Below are 24801 nucleotides of genomic sequence, written 5' to 3' on the forward strand. Positions count from 1 at the left end.
AAACATTATACAATCAATATATTCATCTCCTTTTAGAATGTAAAATCTAGTTACTAATAAATTTATAATTATGATATTATATTTTAATTTCTCACACAATCTGCTATTAATGTGGAGATAATGTAATTTTCTCTAAACATACTTACAGGGGCGGACTGAGGCCAAGACGGGTATAAATTTTAAAACTACCAAACAAGCAACTCATGTTAGTTGTTACAATTTTTATTTTAAATAAAATAACTTTTTAAGGAACTTTTAATAAAACGAAAAAAGTTTTGTTGTCTTATACTCAACTAAATTTAATATCATAAAAAAAAACAAATTAATAAAATATTAAAATTTTTAAACTTTATTATACATTTTCATGTTGATTTTTTTCAAGTGAAAATATAACAGTAAAATTTAGCTTTCATTGTTTGTTATCTGACTCAGCTACAGACAAAATGCCGCCCGCTTTTCTACTCATTTCTAGTATTTTTGATAACTACATTTTGGTTTTTTTGTTCTTATTCTTATCTTCCATCTCCTTAAAAAAATATTATTGAGATAAAAGTTGACAGAATATACCTAATTAAATTATGGGTGTCGGTGCGATTTAACGATGCCATGACGTATTGACGAGTATCTAACATAATAAATTCTAAAAATGAATCTAATAATAATTTTTATAGCCTTCGCGGCACCATTGTAGTCGGACTGTTCCAGTTCTTTTCCAGTTTCTTTTTTTGTATTCTTCGTTTTTGTGGAATTGAAAAATTATTAGAAATCATAAATATAGCTGGAGGCCCAAACATAAAATTTCTAGAGGGCCTGGGCGGTATGGTATGGCCACTTACCCGCCCTGCCAGTCCGCCCCTGCATACTTATCATGTTATTTGGATGTTTCCACAATGGATTAAGACATTTCTAATCTGATTCAATATATTATTTATACGCATAATAATGGATTGGAAAATAGGTTTGTTATTTTTACCCGAAATATATGATCATCTATCGACTATCGTGATTCACATTATGGATTTATTACCCAATTTAATGGGTAATAATTGATAAACCAATGTTATGTAAAAGTGTATAGTATATTAGTGAATTATATTTATTCATTTATATTAGTTTAATCATTTGTAAATTTATTTTTTTGAATTGCATTTTATTATTTTTACTTTTCATTTTTTGTCCCGTTTTTTTTTTTTGAGTGGGGGGACGTCCTAGATTCCATATTATTTTCTATACTTAGTATTTTTTTCTTAATATTTAGGAATTTAACTTCTGACTTCTATAGATATTAGGAAGTTAATTAATTGAGCTTTTTTTTTAATAACCAACATCAGAAGAGGATCTTTGTGACTTTGTGAACAATATTTAATAAATGTTATGTACTGCCATCGATTTAGTTAAACTTTTAAACCTAAAATGCAAATTAATTTAATTAAAATAATGAAAGAATAAATCAATTTGAACTCTATTTGATTGACTTCATTCAACATTGTCAACTGTCGAGTGATTCATTTTATTATTAATAGTTAATACTACTGTTAGCACTGACTTTAGGCGGGTTTAGAACATGATAAAATCAATTTAATTTATCATGGTTTTGAAGATCTTTGGGGAGGCCAACCCTCTCTCATTTCTAACTATGATTGTTGTAATGTTTTGTTTTTTATTGAATGTATTTTTAATAGAATTTTAAACCACATTCAGCCTTTTCAGTAATAAATAATATATTTCCAATTTTTACATTTTTGGGCGATCTTCTTGTAATTGTTCTTACAGTGCAGCCGACCGCCCGTAAACATTAATTCCGCTGTCTTTACAAAGGACACACTGTCAATGTGTCAATGCGTTGAATTGATAATCATATGTTTTAGGCGTTGATAACGATTTTCCCAATTTTCCTATGTACTCTCAGTCCTTGGAGCGTGCACTCTAAATTTGACATCGAATTCGTAAAGGTTGTAGGGATTTTTCAAAATGGCATCTCGTTTATTAACCATCCAAACGCCTTTGAAGGCATTCACATTTAAATCCGGAGTCACTCAGGTAAGTGCTGAACACTGCTGACAAATATGGAAAATGCTCGTCTCGGTAATCACATCGTTTTGCATAGGTACCCAATTGCTGGAAGTCTACAGCGGCATGTGCATCTCCCCGCTTGAACGTCCCAGAGACAAAGGTCACCACACTCGAAAATGGTATGAGAGTGGCCACGGAAGACAATGGTTCGCAAACAGCGACCGTTGGATTGTGGATCGATGCCGGCTCAAGGTGGGAAACTGCAAGCAATAATGGTGTAGCCCATTTCGTTGAACATATGCTATTTAAGGTGAGTACATTCATATAAATACTTATATGATTGTTCCTAACATACAACATAACTCCTTTAGGGCACACCAACCAGATCACAGACAGCCCTTGAATTGGAAATTGAAAACATTGGGGCTCATTTAAACGCATACACTTCTCGAGAACAAACTGTCTTTTATGCCAAATCTTTAAAAAGTGATGTACCTAAGGCTGTTGAAATTTTGTCCGACATTCTTCAAAATTCTAACTTTGGTAAGTTAAAATATTTAGTTGAAGTAAATACTAAATGTACTTTCATAGTGAAGTGTTAACAATTGTACTTCCCCAGTACATCAATAATCAATGTCTTTAATATTACATAATTATGTAACTTTCCTCATATTTTTCTATTTAAATGAGCTGTTTTTTTTTAATTATAAGTTATTTAAAATTTTAATTTTTTGATTTGAAATGGTTGATATTTTATATATGTCAATCATTTATGTATTAATAACAAGTAACAAAGAAATATGTTTTTTATTCAAAAAAACGGGATGTAATGTTTCTTTCAAAAATTAACTGAAATAATAATATATTAGTGATATTGTATATAAATACTAAATTGAAATATTTTATATCAAATTTGATTTATAAAATGGCAATTTTTTTTTCTAATAGTATGAATTTATATTAAAAGTTGTTTCAATTCAAAATGAATAATACCATGCTTTTGATATGTTGTAAGCAATAAACTTATTATAAACTAAATAATTTGTTGACATGTTTAATTTTGTAACAGGAGAAAATGAGATTGATAGAGAACGTGGAGTGATTCTTAGAGAAATGCAAGAAGTTGAAACTAATTTACAAGAAGTTGTATTTGATTACTTGCATGCCACTGCTTACCAAGGAACACCTCTTGGTCAAACAATTCTAGGACCAACTGAAAACATAAAGTAAAACAAAATTGTTATAGTTTAAAATAATTTCAGATAATTTTGTATTTATTGATTTTAGTTCCTTGAAACGCAAAGAACTTAAAGAATACGTTGACTTGTTCTACCGACCATCTCGCCTTGTATTGGCTGGTGCTGGAGGAGTAGACCACCAAGAATTGGTTGATCTTGCCAAAACATTATTTAAAAACCCAAAAAATTTGAATATGGAAGCTGATGTACCTCATTATTCTAAGTGCAGATTCACTGGTACCAATGCTCTCAATTTCACAGTTATTTTAAATATACAAATGTACCCTTATGTTAACTTAGTTTTATAATTATTTAATCCAGGCTCTGAAATCAAAGCCCGAGATGATTCTCTACCATTGGCACATGTTGCAATTGCAGTTGAAAGCTGTGGTTGGGCTGATGCTGATAATATACCTTTAATGGTAGCAAATACCATAATTGGATCTTGGGATCGTTCTCAAGGAGGCGGTAACAACAACGCCAATCGTTTGGCCCGCTTTGCCGATTCATTGGATCTGTGCCACTCTTTCCAATCATTCAACACTTGTTACAAAGATACTGGTTTGTGGGGAGCGTACTTTGTATGTGATAAATTGAAGATCAGTGTAAGTTCACATACTGTTTAAACATCACATCAAAATGAGATTGTATAACTTAAATATATTTAGTTCTAGTTTAATCAATATAAAAGATAAATTTATTGTTTTATTTGTTTTATTAGGAATTCACTTTCCATTTACAAGAAGAATGGATGAGATTGTGTGCTTCTGTAACTGATGCTGAGGTAGAACGCGCCAAGAATGTTTTGAAAACTAACATGTTATTGCAGTTGGACACATCTACACAAGTATGCGAAGATATTGGACGTCAATTATTGTGCTATAACAGACGTATACCTCCGCATGAGTTGGAAGCTCGTATCGATGTAAGTACATTATTTTATAAAAATCACTGTTAAAAACACATTACTCAAATTGTTGTTTTTTGTTTTTGTCTAGGATATTAGTGCCAAGAATATTCACGACATCGCTATGAAATATCTTTTTGATAGGTGTCCCGCCGTTGCCGCTGTTGGTCCAGTAGAACAATTAGTTGATTATAATAGGTTGAGAGCTGCTATGCGTTGGGTAGTTTTGTAATTTTGGCAGAATAAATTCTTTTGTTTTCATTCACACCACTTATTATGCCGTTTCTACAGTAACATTTTACTCTATTCAACCAATCTGTTAAACCAACTTTCGATTTATCAATGTACAAAATTATCTAACATTTTTTTATTCATATAATTCTGTACAATTTTGTTTAGAGACGGTATTAATTGTATTTCTGTTGATTAGGACAATATTAAATACAAATATATACAATTTTCTTTTTTTTTTTAATTTTGTTTTTCCTCTAATTTTTATAACTTTTATAGTTGTCAATCACTTACTAGTAAATAGTAATTAGTTATAAGTTGGTCTCTATACCCATATGACTTATTGATAAATGATAACTATAAGGCATTAATTCATAAATTCCTTACATAGTTGTACCACAATCTAGTATAATCTGTAGAGTATAAGTTACTTTCATAGTGTCATTTGTAAACAATCGTTGGTTACAAAATTTCATTGTTAACCAAAATCAAAAAACTTATAGGTTTGTGGGGTGATAAATTGTGAAAAATTGAGTACCATTATATCTATTCTTATGATAAAAAAACATGGAGAAGTCGATTGGCGTTGTCAGAATTTGTCAACGTTTCCAGACTTTTGCCAAAACGTGAGCATATCCTATACCCATACTAAACGAATATAGGCGCAAATCATTATTACCTAAATCAAAATGAACTATTTCTGTAAATTTTTTCTAAAGCATACTTTTTTTATCTACCTCCAAAACGTACTAAAGTACCTACACAGTCCTGTGTTGTAAGCATAAAATACTTAATCCTAACTATCTAAATATCTAACTGCCTAATTCAAGGCTCCGTTACGCTGGCACCTGCATATTAGAAATTTGACACAAAATCTGCGTCAACAATATTGTTATATCATTTGTTCAGGTTTGTAACCACAAAATTTTCATTTGTACAACCCCCCCAACACGTCAAAATCCATTTCGAAAACGCGGGTGCCAGCGTAACGTTACCCCAGCACCCGATTTTTTAAATATTCAACTTAAAAATTCCTGCTTTTTCCTTAATTTTTCTTTTGTTTTTCATGGCTCTTATGAAAACTACAGGGAAAATTTTAATTGTGCCCCCCCAAAGTACCAAGTAGATTCAGAAAAGGTACTGTTGAAAAAAATCGAAGCATTTTTACTGTTCTAAAAGGTGATGACAGACACAAAAAAAAAAAAATAAATAAAAAAGAATAAAAAAAACACATCATTGTAAAATCAATACTTTATTTCGCTCCGCTCAGAATCTAACATGTACCATAGAAACAAAAGTCATAATTATTAAAAACTAAATCAGTAAAAGTATTGATAATAATAATAACAACATTAACAGCTGTAATTATGATAAGTGGGTCAGTTCCACAACTAGGTTTTGTAGTGACCTGTGCGAAAAATCTTATTTTTATTTTTAAAAAATGTGTTCAAATTATTTATTTTTTCTATTCAACTGGTAGGCTTTTATATTCCACCAAGATATTTTTATTCTACTTGGATTTATGGAAAATCTATTTATGTATTTAAAGCTAAGTAGAATAAAAGTATCTTGATGGAATATAAAAGCCTAGTTGAATAGAAAAAATAAATAATTTGAACACATTTTGCAAAAAAATTATTTAAAATTAAGATTTTGATTTGCGAATTCTAAAAACCAATTTGCAATTATTTGCAATAAATTTACTAAATATTGGCGTTGGTTCGGAACGGATTGGAAAAAGTGTGGGGGGGCTGCATAAAGTTAACCCCTCCCCCCCCAATATATTTTTCAATTTGTGATTTTGCACTTGATTTGCAAATTCTAAAAATGAAGTTTCATTTATTTGCAATTATTTTGCTAAATCTTGGTGCTGGTTTGAAGAGCATCGGCCAATGTGGGGGGCTAACTTCATGGTCATTGTCGGAAACCTACTGGAACAGTAAATATGCATGAACCTAATTTTAAAGGGTCTTCACATGACCTGTTTTTTTGATCACAAATATGCCTTACAGGAAAAACTCTATAGTAATAAAAAAAAATAACGTTAGAACCCCAAACTTAATTATAAATTTGCATCTTTGCACTTGTTTGCAAAATCTAAAAAAAAAAAAATGTTTTCATTTATTCATAAGGTGACGTTGTACCAGCTCAAATACCTACTGCCGATGCTTTAAGAGCGCTTAAGTTTAGAGCACTAGCAGCTACAAGACATCACACTGATCCAATCAAGGCGTTACAATTGATGAAAGACAATAGTCCATTTTCAACATCAATTCATGGTATTGGTCTGGATAATTTTTTTGTCCATTTTTGGAGTCGCAATTGCAAATTTATAGACAATCTCACAAAGAGTTTACTACACACACAATTTCGTTTGATGCTACTGGTGGATGTTGCAGAAAAATTCAATGGGATAAATCTGTTGAAGGTGTTATGCATTTGAATAATAGAAGTTTTACGGCCCTTTCGATGCTCTCTGAAGAACATGATAATTTGTCTATATTTATATGGCTTAAGAGATGGTTAAGATGTAATTTCGAACCTCCCAAAGTAGTGATTAGCGACCAGTCTCTAGCTTTGATGTCTGGACTTGTACAAGCATTTACGCAATATTCATCTCTCGATAGATATTTAAGTGCATGTTTCTCTCTGGTTGTTAAAAATGAAGACGTAGAAATACCTTCATGTTATATAAGGAATGATGTGAACCATTTTGTACATCTTGTGACACAGTGGGGTCCGATATAAAAAATTCTATTTATCCAAGCACAAAACAAATAATTACTCGTACAATGGGATTACTTGTTCTTTGTACATCAATTAAAGATACTGAGATGATTTTAGAAGCATTGTTTGATGTTATTTTAAGTAAATTCGATGGAAATATTGAGGGCACAAATGAATGGACTCCTTGTTATAAAGCCAAACGATATTTGCAATCCTTAGTAACAACTAATGTTTTAGATTTAGTAGAATTTGATGAAAGTAACGAACAAGATCTGAACAATTCAAATAAAACCCTTGCCAATGAAAATTACGAGGCTGATGATGAAAGCGTATATAACGCCAATACATCTTTCAAAGATTAGGCGCAATCTATTGCTGACAAGTCTAGGTCAAAAGTTGAATTAGTAAAGTGAATCTCTGATAACGCACAATATTTACTTGCGCTTGAGCCAATAATAATAAGAATATTTAAATTATTTCCTTGTTGGTCCGCAATTATAATGAGACAACAATTTGGGTTCGGGGAAGAAACCGCGTCTAGTAGCATTATTGAATGTAATTTTAATCATATTAAAAAACGTGTGTTCAAGAATAGTAATTTACCTTTGAGAGTAGATTCGTTTGTAGAACAACTGATATCATATTATAGAGGCGATCATCTTTTATTACAACTTACAAGGACAAAACGATGATCATTTGATAACTCATCGCGATGAAGGCTCGCACGATAACAATGATAACATCGCATTTGAAGATGAAAACAATTTAAGTATATCCCACAGACCTAATAATGATGACTTAATATCAAATTTAAACGATGACTTAAGTAGAGAAAGCCATTATATTTTTGTGGATCAAAACAATGTGAACTCATTCCAAATGTACACTAATGATGACTTGATGACACGCGACAATGAACCCTTGTGTAATGGTAATAGTTTGCACATTGGAAATCTTCCAACGGGTCTTCACAAGTGTTTACAGTGTGATAAAGCTGTTCATATTTTATTTGGTTGCTCCATCAGGATTCCAAGAACGAGTGAAGGTTGTGGTGAACCAAGAATTTGTCTTGATTGTGATGAAAAGAACTCAACGATAGCCGAAAATAATGCGACAGAAAGTTGGAATAGAAAAAGAAAACTACAAAATTCACGACAGTCACCTTCATATCTTATTCAACAACCAGGATTTGAATATTTAGACCTCAATAAAAAGGGATCTATAGTTCCTGTCATACTTTAAAAAAAAAATGGAAATCATCTCCTTAGTAGACCAATTTCAGTACCTCAGCAAGGGAAAATAATGATAAGTAATACGTGTTCGGTAGATTCGATACTGTCAATTTTAGCAACATCAGCAGCCGATCGTAGCAGTTATCGAAAATACTTATCTAATTTGAGGGAAACAAATTTGACGGCAAGTATAGTATTGCAAATGATTACAGAAAAAAAAGTGAAACAAACTTATTACAATCGAGCATTGCTTTTGTTACAATTTTTTTCAAGTTAAGTGCAAACATTAGTTGGTGGCCTTAAATCAATTGACACAACTGATACTGCTGGATTTATGGTTAATAAAGTACCTAATGGGTCAAATGCCTTCATTCATAAAAACTAGTAACTGTACTAATAATTTCTGTTCCGTACCTGTGTTGGAAGTCACATCTACGCAGCTATCATTAAATGTTTTTGATGGTCAAATAAATATACAGAGAGATCTATTGGCATATATTGAGAGTTCTGAAGAAAATTGCGCTTTTCGTGGAAATAAAAGAAGCATAACAGTAGCACCCACTACACACATTATGATTGAATTGAACTCGATTCCCACAGGTAAATATTATTGGAAATTTAGGTTCATATTTTATTATTTAAAATAATATATAAAACAATGTAATTTAATGTTAAGAAGATATAATGGAACTTCTCAATTGTATATTATGTAGTTAATTCAATTTTTGTTTATTTTAGATATGGAATTATCAACTAGCACTGGAAATGTCGACAGTGCTCCAGTACATTTGATCAAACAAAATTTTACGCAACCCATCAAAGAAAAGTTGGACAATTTGGAAAAGTTTTTGACAGTTGGAGATAAAACGTACAAATTAAGAGGTGTGGTCAGTTTCTGTGGTGGTGAAAGAAGAGGATTGCGGAATGCCATGGGCCACTACACTGCATCCGCTTTCAGGGGAAATCAAAAATGGGAAACGTATGATGACACAAAAAAAAAGTAGAAAACGCACGAGCATCAACTAAAAATGATGAAGAGTTATTGTTTTATTGTGTTTGATGTGTTATAATCATTTGTGGACTCATTACTATTCAAATATTTATTAAATCATTATTATTATGTATTACCTACCATTATAACATAAACGATTATAAATTATACACATTTTTAGATTCGTAGTCCTTTAGAAAAAAACAATTTAAGTGATTCCTATACATATTTTTTATTTTAAATTAAGAATAATTTTGTGAGTGAAGTTGCCCCCCCCCTCCATGACCAATTTTTTTGAAAGTTTTTTTTATCATTTTGCAAATAATTTGCAAATATTTGCAAATTGGTTTTCAGAATTTGCAAATAAATTTCCCACACGGTACGAAAAATATAATATGGGGGGCAACTTCACGCCACACTCCCTTTTGAGCTACGAACTGAAATATGCTGTTAAAATTTTGCAAATAGCCACTAACTTATTTATAATTTCGAGTCCAAAAATCATACCAATCATTGGTGTTTATACGTAGGTATAGTTTATAGTAAAGTTTAAAATCATATTATGTAATACACAATTGAAATTTTAAATATACTACTTACAGAAGTATTTTATACATAATATATCGGTCTACTATTTAATATAAGTTTAATATAAAATAATTGTTTCTTACCGTCATAGTCTTAATACATGGTAATATTACAATAAACACAAATTAATAATTTATTTTTTTAAATGTATTTATTAATTATTTTTACTCTTTATTAGAAGGAACATAACATGGCTTACTGAATATTATACACTTATGGCCATCAAATAGGAGCTCACATTAATTAATAACAATTTTTGTTTTTACTCTTTCACATATAAAATTACACGTGGTTTAATTTTTGTTGAACTAGGGGTACTTTTAATTTTTTTTTGCCAAATCATTGTGCCTTTCCCATCTATTTACACGGCGTACATACGCTACGTCATAATAATTATGTCCATAAGAAACTGCTCCGGATAATACATATCTAAAAATTATTTAAAACAATTAATTAAATAATATATTATTTTGAAATAATTATATACAATACCTGTTATTGTCAACTGTCAGACAATGAGTACTCTTAAAATTCAGTAATTAAATCTGTTTCAATAAATAAATGATTTCCTAGAAATCTCGTTAAATTTAAAAATCCCAAACAGTTTAGATATGTGCATATAATTTTTTTTACTTCACTGTATTCTTTCAAACTAAACTCCAAATCATTGAGATTGCTGAGTGATGATTTTAAAATTATTGTTGGACTTGGTTGAAGCACAGTTGAAACACAGATTCAACGGCGAATGGCACACTTTTAAACCACGAAAACTATAAGGAGTTGTGAGTTGTATATAGAGAATAGGTAGACAAGACTGCGAGTAAGCTGAATTACTATTTTTTTTTTAGATCGGATCGAATTTGTGAAGTTGAAATTTCGAAAAATATTCCGCAATATGCAATTTAAGCACAATAACGTAAAAATAAGCAGTGGCGGTATAAATAAAGTTACATTTACAAAGTTGTATAAGTGAAAATGTAAGGTGAGTGGGTACTGGCCAAAAACTTGTCAGGCCAGTGTAACAGCTAACTAAATATATGGTTTTATATTAATGGGTAAGTAGGTGGTTTGTCAATTATAGTGATCAAAATTAAATTGTGTAACTGATATCTAATAAAAGATCATGCCGCCACTGACTTTGTATAATATAATCAATGCTAATAGGTATGTAATTTGGCTTTTGATATAGCCAATTTGTTTCAAAATTCAGATATCCTAGGTGGACCTGTTATTCCTGAATCCATATACTTAAACAAAACATTATCATCTTTAAATCAATCCACTCCTTCAGTATCTGCAGCATCTACTTCCAATTCATCCGACAAAAGCATAATATATAATTTCTCTATTAAATCCCGTAAAAATGTTGAATCTGAGCCCAAACAAGTTTCTTCTAAAAGAATTTATGATGGCTTGGCAACATTAAATAATAAAAGATTAACAAAAACTGATAATAGCTCTAAATTTGAAGAGGAAATACATGATATAAAAATTAAAAAAAAACAAAATTGATCTTGAAACAAGTGAACTTGAACGAACATTAGTGATACAAAAAATTAAGTATGACAAAGAAAAATTTGAATCTGAAGTCCGTCAAAATAAAATTAGCGAAGAAATATTATTAACAGAATTGATGTACAAGAAGAAAATGTTTGGAATGGAATAACGTATTTATTAATATTTACCTAGAACTTATTTATATTGATATATGTTTTACATTACTAGGAATATTCTAGTATATATAAATTTTTATATTCTGATATATATATATACTCGTATAATTATTTTCTTAATTATATTAGTTATTATATAAGTAGATTAGTATAGTTATAAGTATATTCTCATTTCTCATATATATAAATTGCTATAATCCTATGTTATGCTTACATAAAAATTAATTACTATATTCTCATGTATAACTATGTTCCTATATTATATAAATTAAAATAATTATATATTTTATATTACATTTTAAATTTAATAATAACACTAACTAATAATTTAAATTTTATTTTATTTTAATAAATTATGATAATATTAATGTATTTAGTATAAAATAGAGTTTACATTTATATTATTTTTATTATTTATAATAATTAATATTTAATTTTGATCAAAAATAAATTATTATTATGCAAAAACAGAGTTTATTAATTGTGTCCTAACTAAGTTACCCGTCTGTCTAGCAGGGTTTACATAAACTTGATTTAATATTTCATTATATATTATATTTTCATGATCATTGTCTGGCAGTTCATCGTTTTGCTGTTTTAAAATATTATACAAAACAGCAGTAGCAACAATTGTCATCATGGCTGTGTTCAGCTGTGTACGTATACCTAATTCCAACACAGGAAATCTTCGTTTCCATACACCGAACATCCTTTCCACAACGTTTCTTGTGCCAATATGGGTTCGCTATTATGTAAGGTAAAATAATGTACATGGATTTAAAGACTCGTATTTAAATTATACCTACCTGATATCTTTTCTCTGGCTCGGTATAAGGATTAAGGAGAGGAGTCATTAGATAGTCACGACAAGGATATCCACCATCTCACAATAAAAAGCAATTTCCAAATTCATTATTTTCAAATTGAGCCCTTATCATGCTATTGTCAAATATTGTGCTATCGAGGACTGAACCAGGCCACCTGTATAATATAAATATTAAAGTACCCCTTTGTTATAAGTTACAAGTTAGGTACTGATTTTTTTTTACCTAGCGACAATATTCATCATTTTCAAATTGCTGTCACATATGGCCTGAACATTAAACGAAAAATACCCTTTTCGATTTCCAAATCGTTCTCCTATGTTGGCGTGTGGTGACTGGATTTTAACGTGTGTACAATCTACGGCACCAATAACCCTAGGAAAGCCATGTAATTGTAAGAATCCTGTTTGAATCATATTCTTCTGTTCGGCATTTCTCGGAAAATCAATGAACTGAGATCGAAAACGGCAAATCGCTTGTAATACACTTTTTATTGTTCTACAAATGGTCGACTTATGTACGTGCACATGATCTCCAATGACAGTCTAATGAATTATTCCAAAATATTTATAAACAAGTTCCTACCTAATATATATTATCAACTATCAAGTAGTACACCACGATCGTGTGCAAACAATATTTAATTTTATATTGTTAGCTTAAATTAAAAATATAATATAATATACGTTTAAAAAATATTTATTCAACCATTTGCATGTGGTCGTGAGTAATATTGTAGTCAGGGGATTTTTTTTCCGATTACCGTAAGTACCTACCTAAATTAAATAGTAAGTAGGTAATTTGTAATTGTATAAATACATTTTAATTTATATTTTATACAAGTGAGAGGCAGGTTTTCATTCTGAGAACTTTATTATTAATGGCAAAGGGTCCTTAAATCTACTTGATAACTTAGAATATAATATTATACTAGTATTGTCTATATTATTTAAAATACTTGAAATGCTCCTGTTGCGTAATAACGTAATGTTACTAAAATTTGAATTTCTGGAGAAATCGCGAAACTTCTACGAGAATTACGTAATTCTTCGCCAATAAAATTACATAAAAAACCAAATGTTTCCTTTGATAGCCTGTTTTTAAATTAAAAATCATGTACATTTTAGTGTATTTGTATTAAACTACCATTCATTGTAGGCGTAATTAGGGGGTGGGCTGCAGCCCCCCAGAATTTTTGGATAAATGTATGTGTTTATATACTAGTAAATAAATGATAAATATTTATAATTTAGTATTAACTTTATTTTTGACTACAATATAAAAAATATAATGTTTAATGTAAACAGTACAGGCCCTGTAGGACTATTAATGATATGTACTGCATTAGGATGGAATATTTTTAGATTTTTGTTATAAATAAAACGTAATACGTATTTAGAATTTAAATAATATAATAAAACTGGTTTGGTGTTATTAACATTTAAATATGTAACAATGTTTTTAAAACACCTTATTACTTACCTTAATCGACACTTAAAATCGATTTCACCAAATTCTTCCTAAGGATTTGATCGATCTCTAAATAACCTCGGTCTAGGTAAATAATACAAAATATCCAAAACAAATTCATCATCGAAAATCGATAAACTTGAATCAGAACTCGACATTTTTACTATTTTCGGTTACAGCTTATAAGTATTAAGAAAAAAATTTAGTAAGTACAACCAACTACAGGGTACGTATAGTGACGACGTACTACTTACACCTGAATACGTATGCGTGATAACTGTAGGATTATCGAATGATTAAAATTTAAAGAGCCGAAATCGGCCCATTAGTTTAATGAGCTGGTAACCTATATTTTAACGGCCCAATAACACTATTGAACGTTTAAAGATTGTTTAACAGATGTGTTGCCGCGTTCAGCGCTTAATTAAGTTAAGGTTAAGTTGGGCCTTCGCGACATTGTGGTAGGCAACATAATATGTAGCACTACATCAGAGAATACAATAAAAAAGTAATACTTATGTAATATTTGGTGGCAGTTAGTTCATTATAATTAAAACGTAATTTACCTGTTTGGTACAATAATAAAAAAATACAATAATAATGCAGTATATATAAATTTGGCCTAAGTCGGCTGACAATAATACAAATAATAATAATAAATAAATGTATAATAATACAATAATGCCTTAGCTGGCTCACTAATAGTGCATAATATGAAATAATTAGTATATATAAAATGATAATAATGCGGCTCGTCAGCCGTTTACCTGCGAGCTGCCGTCCGTTAGCGGCTTCGAACCTAACGCTACCGCATCGAGATGCACACGTTTGCACAATAAAAAGAATACAATATATAAAATAAAATGTGTGGCAATCTCGAGAACGTGCGACTAACGGGCCGACAGCTCAGACGAATAACTCACTTAACATTTACAATTCACAACGAACACAAGAAACACGTGCTGAACAATGAAACGACACCCTAGAACTGGGAAAAGAATAATTAATAACGGGCAAAACTATTGCACGAACGATACTTACTAGAAGGCGTTGGTGTTTGCAGTAATTGCAACTCAACCGCAAGGAAAACCAAGAGAAAATAAAACTAGAGAAAATAAACGCGTGTTTGCAGCAATTGCAGAACAGTAGGAGCACGATAGAAAACAGGAACTATGAAGTTGCTCAGCGAAAGGCAAAAAAGGAACAGAACAGAAAATAAAAACGGACTTGAACGGAGAACTTGAATATGTATAACGTTTTAAAACATAGAATCATCAGTGTCGCCTGTAGAAAAATAGAAAATAAGAAACCTAATACAAGGCAACAACCAAACTTAGAATGAGCACAGAAACCGGAGAAAACAAACAGATAGCGTATAGGGCACATACACACACACACACACACACACACACACACACACTGGGCAGTCGTACACGGAAGCTGATGCCGCCGACCGCACTGCAGATAATATATTTAAACTTGCCATACTGGCTCGAACAAGATGAATAAAATGTTAATCATTCGTTAGCGCGCTAACGGCTCGTTAAACATTTAATGGGCGTTCATGCAATTCGGCAAAAATATATTTAAAATACTTAATCAAGATTTTTGATGAGCATTCAAAGTTCAAATTTTGTCAAAATTTATCAAATTGAAATTAACAAACTATTTTGTTGTAATTCAAAAATATTATTCGTGGGTACTTGAAACTTTTGAGTATGTATATTTTGGAATTAAACTATTGAAAAATTGGAGACAAAATTAAATTAAATCTTTATTAATTATAAAAAAAGGTAGTGTATTAGCTACTATTTAACTAGGTACCTGAAGATTATTTATTAGTATTATTACTTACTACATTAAAACACGTTCACTGCCACCGCCGATCACGGATCGTCGCTAGTAGTGGCGCGCTGACAGCCGCCGCCGATCCGTGATCGTCACTAGCACTTATATTTAGATATGTTTATAAATAATTCGGCCATGGAGATACGGCTTCAATATTTGTTATGGCCATTCAGAAAGTATTAATAAACAATGCGTTGCAGTTGGTTTGTGTTTCCCTTGTATTTTCGTTAAGTTTTATTCAAAACAACTACAGTACTCTTGCGATTTCCATACTGTTGTTTTTCTAGAAATATTATTAATTTTATAATTCGTATTCTATAATTTAGTATCTATTTATTTTATATTATAATAACATGGACCTTCCTGCCGGTCCATCAGGAGTTGATCGCTCTCGAAGTCCCATCAAAAAAGGTATGAAAACACACATACTATCGGATGCTGAGCTACTTGATATTTTGGAAAACGATAAATGGATATCGTCTGAAGAAGAATTTGATGTTGAATCAGAATATAATTATAGTTCTGATAGCGATGATGGAGAAAATGAAGGTAACGATTTACAAAATATTGTTATGAGTGATTATGTGGGCTCTAGAGGGAATGAAGTCGGCGAGGATTTATCTGAAATGTATAGTTCCACAAATTTTGACTGGTCCACTGACTCACAAAATATAAACCATTTTGAATATACAGCTACACCTGGACTTAAGTGTTTACCAAATGGAGACCAGCCAATTGATTATTTTAATTTATTAGTAACTGATGAATTATTAGACTTTCTTGTAGATGAAACTAATATTTATGCTATTGAAATTTTTTTAAATTCTGTCTCTGACAAGTCTAGGATAAGTAATTGGGTAAATACAAATAGATCGGAAATGAAAACATTTTTAAGTTTGTTATTTCATATGGGAACAATTAAAATGCCTAGATTAGAGGATTACTGGAAAACAAATAAGTTATTTAATTTACCATTTTTTCGTACCTATATGAGTAGAAATCGATTTACTATATTACTTCGAGCATTACATTTTTCACGCAACCCAGCTGAAGGAGAATCTGTTCCTCGTAATAGATTACACAAAATTCAACCTATCGTAAATTACTTCAATTCAAGGATGAACGAAATATTTGAACCTAGTAAAAATTTGTCACTTGATGAGTCTATGGTTTTATGGCGTGGACGGTTAGTATTTCGACAGTACATAAAAAATAAAAGACATAAGTTTGGAGTAAAAATGTATATGCTTACAGAATCGTGGGGACTTATACATAAAATAATGATTTATTCCGGACAAGGGAATGATATATCTGAGAGTATGACTCATACAGAATTTGTTGTCGATAATCTTATGAGTGGGTTATATCACAAAGGTCGTTCATTATATATGGACAATTTTTATAACAGCGTTAAACTTTCTCGAAAATTATTACAACAAAAAACTTATGTTACGGGAACTTTACGCTCAAACCGTAAGCATAATCCACGTGAAGTTATTGCTCAAAAACTAAAAAAGGGAGAGTCAATTTGCAGATATACAGAGGATAACATTTGCGTTATGAAATGGAAAGACAAAAGAGATGTGTTGACAATAAGTTCTGAATTTCCTCATTCAATGATAGAAATTGAAAAAAATAGAAGTATAAATAAACCAATTTCAGTTATAAAATATAATGAACATATGTCTGGAATAGATCGCCAAGATCAGATGACTTCATACTATCCGTTTGAAAGAAAGACTGTAAGATGGTATAAAAAAATTGGTATACATTGTATACATTTATTATTGGTAAATTCTTATTTTTTATACAATAAATATGCAAAGAAGACAAAGTTGTATGAATTTAGACTGTCTGTGATTGAAGCATTATTACCAAACGATCTGGATAATAATAATACTCGAATCACGAAAAAAATAAATAAAACACATATTCCCAAAAAAGTAGAAAAAAATGATAAAAAAAAATACAAATACAAACGATGTCAAATTTGTTCAGGAAAAGGCATTCGTAAAGATACTATATATTACTGTATGGAATGCAATGAAAAACCGGGTTTGTGTCTTGAAAGTTGCTTTGAAGAGTACCATAAAAAAATATAACAATTAATAATTATTAGGTTTTAGAATGTAATTATCAATTTTTATTCTGTTCTAAAGATTTGTTATTTATATTATTTTATTGTTTTTATTTACAAGAGTTACAAAGTTATTTTCTGTTCTGAAGATTTGTTATTTATATTATTTTATTGTTTTTATTTACGAGAGTTACAAAGTTATTTTCTGTTCTGAAGATTTGTTATTTATGTTATTTTTTTGTTTTTTTAATTACAAGAGTTACAAAGTTATTTTGTGTTCTGAAGATTTATTATTTATATTATTTTATTGTTTTTTTATGTACAAGTTACGAAGTTATTTTTGTTTATTTTATAAAAATATTTTACATGTTTGATAAGGAATCATGTATGTATATATTTTATAAAACAATAAATATTAATAACGTATTTCATATGAATCAAAATTAAAAAAAATGTATTTTTAGTATGAAACTAAACATTAGAATATACGACGATCCGTGATCGGCGCCGGCTATTGCCTTCATTGATATAGGCAATGGCCGCCGTCGATCACGGATCGGCACACGTAATATGTTGCCAACAGTTACGCGGCGTGTGGCGGTAGACTAGGAATATACGTGCGGAGGTGAATGTGTTAATAGGTATTCTATTCCGTACGGTTCTCTACCTTAGAAATTACGAAATTGTAGGATATAAATAAGATATACATTTATAAAGACGTAAATAATATACAAGAAATTAATTTAATAATAGTTTATAATTTTCGGTATTTTAAATAACAAATTAAAATAATGCATGCAATTATTATGTACCTTTTTTTTTTTTTCCTGTTTTAACCGACGACGCAGCGGGATCTGCTTTCGCATTGCTTCCGCGGCGCCGCCATCGTTTATTGACGGTATCAAAATTAATATATACATAGGAGGCAGACGGGACAGCTCACCGACTTACCCCGTTCAAGCATTCTAAGTTTTGCATTAACAATTAGGACTTCTTCCTGACCTTCTCGGGCCGACCGGAGTCCGCAGCCCTTGAATTCGCGTGCCTGTCCGATTGGCGAGCCGACTGGAGTCCACCGCTCTGGATGTTTCGTTCTCCATCAGAGCGGTCGCACGTTCCCCTGTGCCCTTCGCAGAGCCTGTTCCTAGCGTTCATCCTTTTCCTTGGTCGACAGAATCGTCTCGACCATGCGGATGAACTCCACGCGATTAGTTTCGAACTGTCTGATAATTCTCCTTCGGGCTTGGACATCTTCCGGCAAGTCATGTGGCAGGGGACCACACAGGATTTCCTCAACGTCGCCCGCGTTCGGAGGTCGCCTCAAAATCTCAGTCATTCGAACGCGGTCGTCAAGCCATCTCAGGCAGGTAAAAACCGTGTGCTCGACAGTGTCGTCGGGGACAACGCAGTAAACGCAATAGCTGTCGTCCGCCCGATTAAACCTCTTCAGGTAGCTCCGGAAGCACCCGTGCCCCGAAAGCACCTGCGTCAGCCGGAAAGTCAGGGTTAGCGGTGGCTTTGTTAACCAGCGCCTAACGTCAGGGAGGAGCCGGTATGTCCATCTGCCTTTATTAGACCAGTCCCACCGAGCTTGCCAAGCTGCGATGCTGATTAATCTCTCTTGGTTTTTAACGGCGCTCGGGGTGACATCGACCTGTTCGTCCAGGTGAACCCGAACTCTAGCCCTTTCTGTTGCTAGCAGGTCTGCAGGTAGCATTGAGGCCAATACTGACGAAGCGTCGGTCGAGACTGTCCTATAGGCACGTGTTATGCGGAGTGCGACGGTCCTCTGCGCTCTTGCCAGTTCCGCGCGATTCTTAGCCGTTTTTGTCCCGCGGACGGCCCATGTCGGCGAGGCGTACAGCATCTTGCTGTTTGCCACAGTGCCAAGAAGCGCTCTTTTGCTTTGCGACGGTCCGCCTATGTTGGGCATCAGTCTGCCTATGGCTGTCGCTGAGTCGGTAGCCTTGCGGGAGGCCTGTTTTATGTGCTTAGTGAAAGAGAGCTGAGTGTCAATCTCAACTCCGAGGTATCGCATTGATTGTTTGATAGGAATTGCGTGTCCTTCAACCAGAAGCGCCGGGTTGTTGTATTTGTTTTTCATTGTCAGAACTACAGCCTCAGTTTTGGTGGGAGCTAGCTTCAGTCCGTTTTGTTCCATCCAAGCCGATACTTTAGCTAATACAGGATTGAGTAGGGTAGCGGCTGCTTCGCCTGTGCGGGCGATGCCTATGACGCACACATCATCGGCAAATGCCACGAGTTGGACACCCGAAGGGGTTTCCATGTCCAATAAATCGTCGTAAAAGACATTCCACAAGACCGGTCCGAAAACCGAGCCCTGGGGCACGCCGCACGTCGTACTTCGACGGTGGAATGTTTCGCCAACCAATATGGATCGATCCTGTAAGTAGGATCTTATCATTTTCACGAGTTACGGGGGTACATTCTTAACCCGGAGGGCATTATCCACCTTCTTCCAGGGAGCCGTGTTGAATGCATTCAACACATCTAGAGACACAGCCACGCAAATATCCCTGTGCTGTGCCGCGCCTAACGCTGCGCCGAGTGCGGCGTTCAGCAGTCGTTCCATTGCGTCAGAGGTCGAGCTGCCTTGGTGAAACCCGTATTGGTTTGGTGATCTATGACCGGTGCTATCGAGGTGCGTGTCGAGTCTTGCCAGAATTAGCCGCTCTAAGAGTTTCCCCGAGGAATCAAGCATACACAGCGGCCTATAGCTGGACGAGTGGTCTGAAATGCAATTTTAGGTGGACAAAAGTATTATTTTAAAATATTTTTAGAAAGGTTGAGAGTATTATATAATTGTTGTATACACCTTATCAAATATAAATATAGTACACAATATAATTAACGAACCAGTATGAACTGTAATCACAATATGATTACACGAGTAGTTTGATTTTATGTCATTACCTGTTCGACCGTTCAACGTGTATTTCAGGCAACTTTTGTGAGTACAATATTAAGTGTTTTCGACATTTTTTTTTTTACAATGGAAGTCGATACAAAAGGTAAGTTAAATATTTTATGATTAATATATTTTTTAATTTATTAATAGGTTCAATAGACTAAATCAAATTGGTAAACTTGAATTTTTACTTCATTATTAAACTTCAATGGAAGGTCTTTTAAAAGTAACTAATAGTAACTATTCACGAGTAATATCCTCTAATAGTACAACTTCCTATAGATTAAATGGTATAACTTTCATTTGCAGCCATTTGCAGCTGTAGTTTATATTTTTATTTTTACAGCTAGTTCTAGTGTAGAGAAAAAAATCAAAAATTACACATATGAAGATTTCTTTAAATGTTTGCGTGATGTAGGCCCTTTAAAGCCTCAAAGTATTGAATCCAGGCTATTTATTTTAAATTTATTAAAAAATAAAATATATAATGGAGAACATTGGGACAGTATGTATGAAAAACTTGTGATTTAAAAAATTCGTAGTTTTGCAGTAATTTTGACAAGGTTATGGGCTAAAAGTGCTAGAAAGTTGAGTAATTTATACAAAAATAATAAACAGTGGCTTGAAACAGAATTTATAATGCCAAATATTCAACCTTCAGTTCCTTCTACTTCGTGTTTATCAGTTGGCCGACCACCTAAGGCATTTGATGAATGTACCGAAAGATCGAAAAATAGAAAAATTAAAGGTTTATTAAAATCATATTCGTCCCCAGAAATAGTTTATGCTGCTCAGAGTAAATTGAAAAAATCGGGTAAGAGAAACACTGCCATGTTATTAAAAGAATCTTTAATTACACCAACTAGGTCAACAAAAATAAAAAAAGCTTATTTAAGTTCTCTATCGATAGGAATAACACCCTACACAGCAGACGAGGCATTAGCTTTTATTTTAGATAATAATTTGACAAAACAGCAGTACATAAACATAAGGAAATCGGCAAAGTTACGCAATGCCAATATATATCCAAGTTATGAAAAAATTTTAGATTCGAAAAAAAAATGCTACCTAAATAACATAAATATAACTGAAATGTTTTGCAAAATTCCAATTCAGAATCTTCTTGACCACACATGCACCCGAATATTTCAAATCGAAAATGTACTACCTCTGGAACAGGGTATGTTTGATTTTGAATTAATTTATAAATGGGGATGTGATGGAAGTAACGGGCAATCACGATACAAACAACGGTTTTCAACGTCAACAAATTCAAATGACAGCGACTTATTTATGTTCTCTTTGGTGCCATTACAACTCCGATGTTCCACCTATAGTTCCGAAAATAAAAAAATTCTGTGGAAAAATCCTCGAACTTCTTCTACAAGATACTGTCGGCCAATAAAGTATGAGTATAAAAAAGAAACTGCGCAGTCTACAGTTCAAGAAGTTGGGGAAGTAAATAATGAAATCGATAATATCGTCCCTATTAAGTTGAAATATAATGATTTGGAAATAGAAGTTCGACACACACTTATTTTTTCGATGATTGATGGCAAGGTATAAAAAACATGTATAGTTTTATATAATTTATATTATTAAACAATCATTTAAATAAAAATTTTAAAGTATCTTATATTTTATAGGTTTGTAATTCTATGTCTAATGAATAACATAGAAAAATGTAGAAAAAAAGAGAATGCACAAGAAATTTTTTATAATTTTGGACTTTCAACACTTCATGCCTGGATCCGATTTTTTGAATGTTTGTTACACATTGCCTATCGATTAGAGTTTAAACAATGGCAGGTATGTAAAAGAGTGTACAGTTTTTCTTTTAGTTCTAATACCGATAATAATGGATAAGTGTTTTATTTTTCAGGTTAGAACACCTGAACAAAAATTAAGTTTTTCCAAACGAAAAAAAGATATTCAAGATCGTTTTCGAATAGAAACCGGATTACTGGTAGATGTTGTTCTACAGGGTATGTGGTCAAAAGTCAAAAATATTTTAGTAAATTATATTTTATGTGTTTATATTTATAATTTATACATTACAGTATTTTACACTCAATATTTATAAACATAAAAATATTAAATATTAAAATATAATAAAAATTGATAAAAACATAATTTTTTTAAATACTTCTTCAGTACATTTGCATTTTAATAAAATAGGTAGTGGAACTACAAATGACGGAAACACTGCACGCCGATTTTTTAAAAATGCAGAAACATCAGCTGATATAACAGGATTAGACTTGAAAATTATAAAAAGATTTGATGTTATATTGAGAGCACTTGCAAGTGGATACGAAATTAATGTGGATGAATTCGAAACTTACGCATATAAAACTGCAGAACTGTTCATTTCGTTATATCCATGGTACTACATGCCAGCGAGCGTGCATAAAATCTTGATTCATGGAGCTGATGTGATAAGCAATTCACTCGTACCTATAGGTAATCACTAACCATGAATATTAAATTATGTATGTATTGAATTCTAATTTATTTTTTATAGGTCAACTGTCAGAAGAGGCCCAAGAGTCTAGAAATAAAGATTTTAAAAGAATTAGAGAGCATAATACTAGAAAAAAATCAAGAATATGTCAAAATGAAGACTTAATTCATATGTTACTGATTTCATCCGATCCTTATATTTCAAGCTTACGATCAATTCCAACCAAAAAAATTGTTGAATTTGATGAAGCCGTTCAAAAATTAGTCATTAATGTTAAATCCGATGGTAATTGTAGAACGAGTAGTTCAGACTCGGAATAAGATTATTTTGTTATTCCATGATTATAAATATTCAGAATAAATAATTATATTATTGTAATAAAAAAAATGTAATTTCTTTAATTCTAATACATTGTTAACTTAATTATACTAACTAACATTAACTAAACAACATTAGGAAAACATATTGTAAATAAAATAATTTTGTCCGCCTAAAATTGCATTTCAGACCACTGTGCGTAGGTTAGGTTATTATTTTCTTCCTTGAAAATCTTGAATATTACGATGACTATTAAACAGAAGTACAAGCAAATATACAATAATATTGTAAAACATCTGAACAATAATTTAGATAAATGCATGCAGCTACACTGATGTGGTCGCACCCAATCAGAGAATCTTATTATTTTTTTCCATTGTTTTCGGCGTAGTGAGCTATCTGTTTTCTTATAGTCTGTGGTCATAATGTTATTACGCTGTACATATAGTTATAAATATACAATTACAGTTCGTAATTATATATCAGATTCAATATTATAATTCAAAATATTTATAATCATTAGAATTTCTATCGAAATACGAATTTTAACAATAGTCAATAACATTCTTAACTCACAAGCAGAGTACGGAAAATGTTCAAGTTTTATATAACTACCTAGATAATTATTTCGATACTAACAAGTAAAAGAGAACGATATCTAAAATTATTAAATTAAATTAAATGCCTTAATATTAGATTTCAATCGGTGAAAATCCATAGTAACAGATTCAGTTTCAATGGCTCTGCCGTTTAATGAATATATTACAATACATATCTTGTGGGGGGCTTCGAGGTCAATAAGAACCACTAAGGACGTTTGGCATTGTTTCATATAGCTTTCAACAAACTGGTAAGCTAGAGGTTCTGGAAAATAAAATACATTTTTATTTAAAAATATCAAAAAAAAACGAGAGAATTCAGTATTTCGTATAGACGTAGGTATCGAGACACGGTAGCGGTTGACTGGTTGAGGTAATATCAATTATTTTATTCCGGGCTTTTATTTATTGATTTTACAAAAATATTTTTGTTTAATAGTTATTTAATTTCCCCATAGATATATACAATCACTAGATAGCCGTCTTTGTATTACAGTTGTAACCGATATTAAAATCTTCTGCCAATTACAAAGTAGCCCATATTTACATTTATTATCAGTGTTGAGCTTTGAGCCCAGATAACAAAAATAATTTCTAGATGAGATAAATATAATTTCATCAATAATTATCTGAATCGCTAACTGCAGAAAGGGGACAAGTTCATTTTTATCA

At 31.7% G+C, this 24801-nt stretch overlaps 3 protein-coding genes and 1 pseudogene across 3 annotated transcripts; 3 read left to right on the forward strand and 1 right to left on the reverse strand.

Annotated features, from left to right (window-relative positions):
• The first annotated feature begins 1878 nt into the window (after positions 1 to 1878).
• LOC111040500 (mitochondrial-processing peptidase subunit beta) lies at positions 1879 to 4575 on the forward strand. Its single transcript, XM_022324432.1, has 8 exons — positions 1879 to 2040; positions 2108 to 2323; positions 2385 to 2556; positions 3083 to 3239; positions 3301 to 3488; positions 3573 to 3856; positions 3973 to 4176; positions 4250 to 4575. Exons 1-8 carry the CDS (start codon positions 1972 to 1974, stop codon positions 4388 to 4390), a joined length of 1431 nt encoding a protein of 476 aa, XP_022180124.1. The 5' UTR covers positions 1879 to 1971; the 3' UTR covers positions 4391 to 4575.
• A 4107-nt stretch (positions 4576 to 8682) lies between these two features.
• Positions 8683 to 9509, forward strand: LOC111040517. Its single transcript, XM_022324453.1, has 2 exons — positions 8683 to 8948; positions 9087 to 9509. Exons 1-2 carry the CDS (start codon positions 8702 to 8704, stop codon positions 9350 to 9352), a joined length of 513 nt encoding a protein of 170 aa, XP_022180145.1. The 5' UTR covers positions 8683 to 8701; the 3' UTR covers positions 9353 to 9509.
• A 2537-nt stretch (positions 9510 to 12046) lies between these two features.
• On the reverse strand, positions 12047 to 13529 carry LOC111040518 (annotated as a pseudogene).
• A 2566-nt stretch (positions 13530 to 16095) lies between these two features.
• Positions 16096 to 18301, forward strand: LOC111040487 (piggyBac transposable element-derived protein 4-like). The gene is made up of 3 exons (XM_022324417.1): positions 16096 to 17383; positions 17438 to 17484; positions 18284 to 18301. The coding sequence occupies exons 1-3, from the start codon at positions 16096 to 16098 to the stop codon at positions 18299 to 18301; spliced, it is 1353 nt and encodes a 450-aa protein (XP_022180109.1).
• The last annotated feature ends 6500 nt before the right edge of the window (positions 18302 to 24801 follow it).

This window comes from Myzus persicae, unplaced genomic scaffold (assembly GCF_001856785.1).
Source record: "Myzus persicae strain clone G006 unplaced genomic scaffold, MPER_G0061.0, whole genome shotgun sequence".
NCBI classification, from domain to species: Eukaryota; Metazoa; Arthropoda; class Insecta; order Hemiptera; family Aphididae; genus Myzus; species Myzus persicae.

Bases quoted from the DNA above. Each gene is read 5' to 3' on its own strand.
- LOC111040500 (XM_022324432.1), top strand. From the start codon at position 1,972: ATGGCATCTCGTTTATTAACCATCCAAACGCCTTTGAAGGCATTCACA. The intron at 3,857-3,972 runs GTAAGTTCACAT...TTGTTTTATTAG, and splicing joins GTGATAAATTGAAGATCAGT to GAATTCACTTTCCATTTACA. The intron at 4,177-4,249 runs GTAAGTACATTA...GTTTTTGTCTAG, and splicing joins AGTTGGAAGCTCGTATCGAT to GATATTAGTGCCAAGAATAT.
- LOC111040517 (XM_022324453.1), top strand. From the start codon at position 8,702: ATGGGTCAAATGCCTTCATTCATAAAAACTAGTAACTGTACTAATAAT. The intron at 8,949-9,086 runs GTAAATATTATT...TGTTTATTTTAG, and splicing joins ATTGAACTCGATTCCCACAG to ATATGGAATTATCAACTAGC.
- LOC111040487 (XM_022324417.1), top strand. From the start codon at position 16,096: ATGGACCTTCCTGCCGGTCCATCAGGAGTTGATCGCTCTCGAAGTCCC. The intron at 17,384-17,437 runs GTATAAATAAAC...TGTCTGGAATAG, and splicing joins AGAAATTGAAAAAAATAGAA to ATCGCCAAGATCAGATGACT.